Here is a 2,197-nt window from a genome sequence, read left to right as displayed (position 1 = left end):
TATTCCTAGGTTGCCATGTTCCAGGGTGGACTGCAGATGGAAAAACCTGTTATTGGTATTTTTACATAACAGTGAAAAACAAAATTTGTTTATATTAAAGCAAATCATTACTAAGTTTGTAAGTACAAAGTATTTCAGTTGAATACAACTTTGGGGGAACACACTATTATGCAAAATAATGCATTTCTTTACCCTGATCTTCAGTATCATGCAGACAAAATAAGCAGTTCTATCTACTCTTTGAAGAATGGTAATAACGTAAAAAAAGCTAATAAGGAACACCATGAAAATGTTTATAACTTGGATTAGTATGGTTTTCTGTGCTCAAGTAAAGAATTAGAATGTTTTTATTATTAGCTGTCCCATACATTTTCATCCCAACCTGTGAAAACATCCAAATTCCACTTAACAAAATTATTCATCGACAGTGTCTAAAACAAACACAATATCATCTTCCATATAAATGGTATTGAAGTGTAAAAGCATAAGCATTAACCTGAGGAACAGAAATAATCTTAAAGACAGGATGCATAACACAGCTACAGAAAGTTGCCATGCTGATAGAACATGCTGATAGAATAATGAACATTAAAATTTAGAAGGCACTCCTTTGGCCCTAGTAATTTGTTCTAAGTATTAGCCAAATTGCTTTCTCATTAATTTGGGTGATAGCAAATTTTCAAAGGCAGTTTGTTTTTCACATTTTAAATTTAAAAAAAAAAAAAAAACTCTTGTTTCTGAATTCTCATTTCAGTATGTCAAGATAAATAAGACTACAAAGTGAAATTAATTTTATTTTTAACTTACAATAGGACAAGTACATGTGCCTTTTTTTATACCTGTGCCTTTTATTCATCCTCCAGAATTTACTGATTAGATTGATTCTTACCTCAAAAGACAGTTTATTCTACTTTTTGACATCTTTGTATAAATTTTTAAAAAATATATCTCTAGAGAACCCATTGAATTGCTTAAATGTATTATTAGAATTTATTACCTTTTTCTTGCTTTATAATTAATGTGTGTTCACTGTAGGTGACACATTCTTATTCTTTCTTTGGTTAAATTTTACACCAGAATTTTTTCATAGCATTTTTCATCTCTGAATTTCTCAAAGTGTATATTAAAGGATTTAACATGGGGGTAATCACTGTATAAACCAGAGTTACGGATTTATCAATGGGAAAGTTGGAAACAGGTCTAACATACATGAAAATGCAGGGAACAAAAAAGAGGACAACCACTGTGGTGTGGGAACTGCAAGTAGACAAGGCTTTGCGCCTCCCTTCAAGACTGTGGCTTTTAAGAGAATTGAGAATGACTCCATAGGAGATGAGCAGAAAGATAAAGATGACCATACAGATTGCTCCACCATTGGCAACCACAGTGAGGCCTATCAAATAAGTGTCAGTACAGGCAATTTCTAATAATGGGTACATGTCACAGATGAAGTGATTGATGACATTAGGGCCACAAAATGGGAGGCCATACACAAAAAGAAGCTGAACCATAGAATGCACAAGACCTCCAATCCAGGCTGCCACTAACAGCAGGATGCAAACCTGTCGATTCATAACAGTCAAGTAATGCAGTGGCCTACAGATGGCCACATAGCGATCAAAGGCCATCACCACCAGAAGGAAGACCTCAGAACCCCCAAAGAGGTGTTCTAGAAAGAGCTGGCCCATGCAAGCTTGGAAGGAAATGGTTTTTCTGTCCCAGAGTAAGTCTATAATCAATTTGGGTGAGATGACAGTGGAATAAACAGCATCCATAAGTGACAGATAGGCGAGGAAAAAGTACATGGGGGAGTCCAGAGAGGGGCTGCCAAAAACAGTCACCACAATGAGTAGGTTGCCCACCATTGTCACAATGTAGATGAGGAAAATCATGACAAATAATGTTTTTTGTCCCTCAGGATCCTGAGTGAGGCCAAGAAGGACAAATTCTGTCACATTATTATTATTTCCCATGTACTCTTTCTATAAGGCCTGTTTCAGGAATGAGAGCTCAGGAGAACAAGACCTGTAATGAAATCATGAACATGACCATAAATATGTCCATTGTTAAGAGCACATCTTCACTGTTATGTCGTTTTCTATAGCAGTTCACACACAATAAATATTTAATGATATTTATTGAGTTCTTCCTCCAAAAAGTCTTTCCTTGACAACCCGATTTTTCTTCAGATGATATT

At 35.4% G+C, this 2,197-nt stretch overlaps 1 protein-coding gene across 1 annotated transcript; it reads right to left on the bottom strand.

Annotated features, from left to right (window-relative positions):
• Positions 1-1,061: 1,061 nt before the first annotated feature.
• On the bottom strand, positions 1,062-1,976 carry LOC132008384 (olfactory receptor 4A16-like). Its single transcript, XM_059386923.1, has one exon. The coding sequence runs from the start codon at positions 1,971-1,973 to the stop codon at positions 1,062-1,064; it is 912 nt and encodes a 303-aa protein (XP_059242906.1). The 5' UTR covers positions 1,974-1,976.
• Positions 1,977-2,197: the final 221 nt, after the last annotated feature.

The sequence above is a fragment of the Mustela nigripes genome, unplaced genomic scaffold (assembly GCF_022355385.1).
Source record: "Mustela nigripes isolate SB6536 unplaced genomic scaffold, MUSNIG.SB6536 HiC_scaffold_148, whole genome shotgun sequence".
NCBI lineage: Eukaryota > Metazoa > Chordata > Mammalia > Carnivora > Mustelidae > Mustela > Mustela nigripes.
Note: the sequence above shows the minus strand (reverse complement) of the source record. Positions and strands in the feature narration are given on the sequence as shown.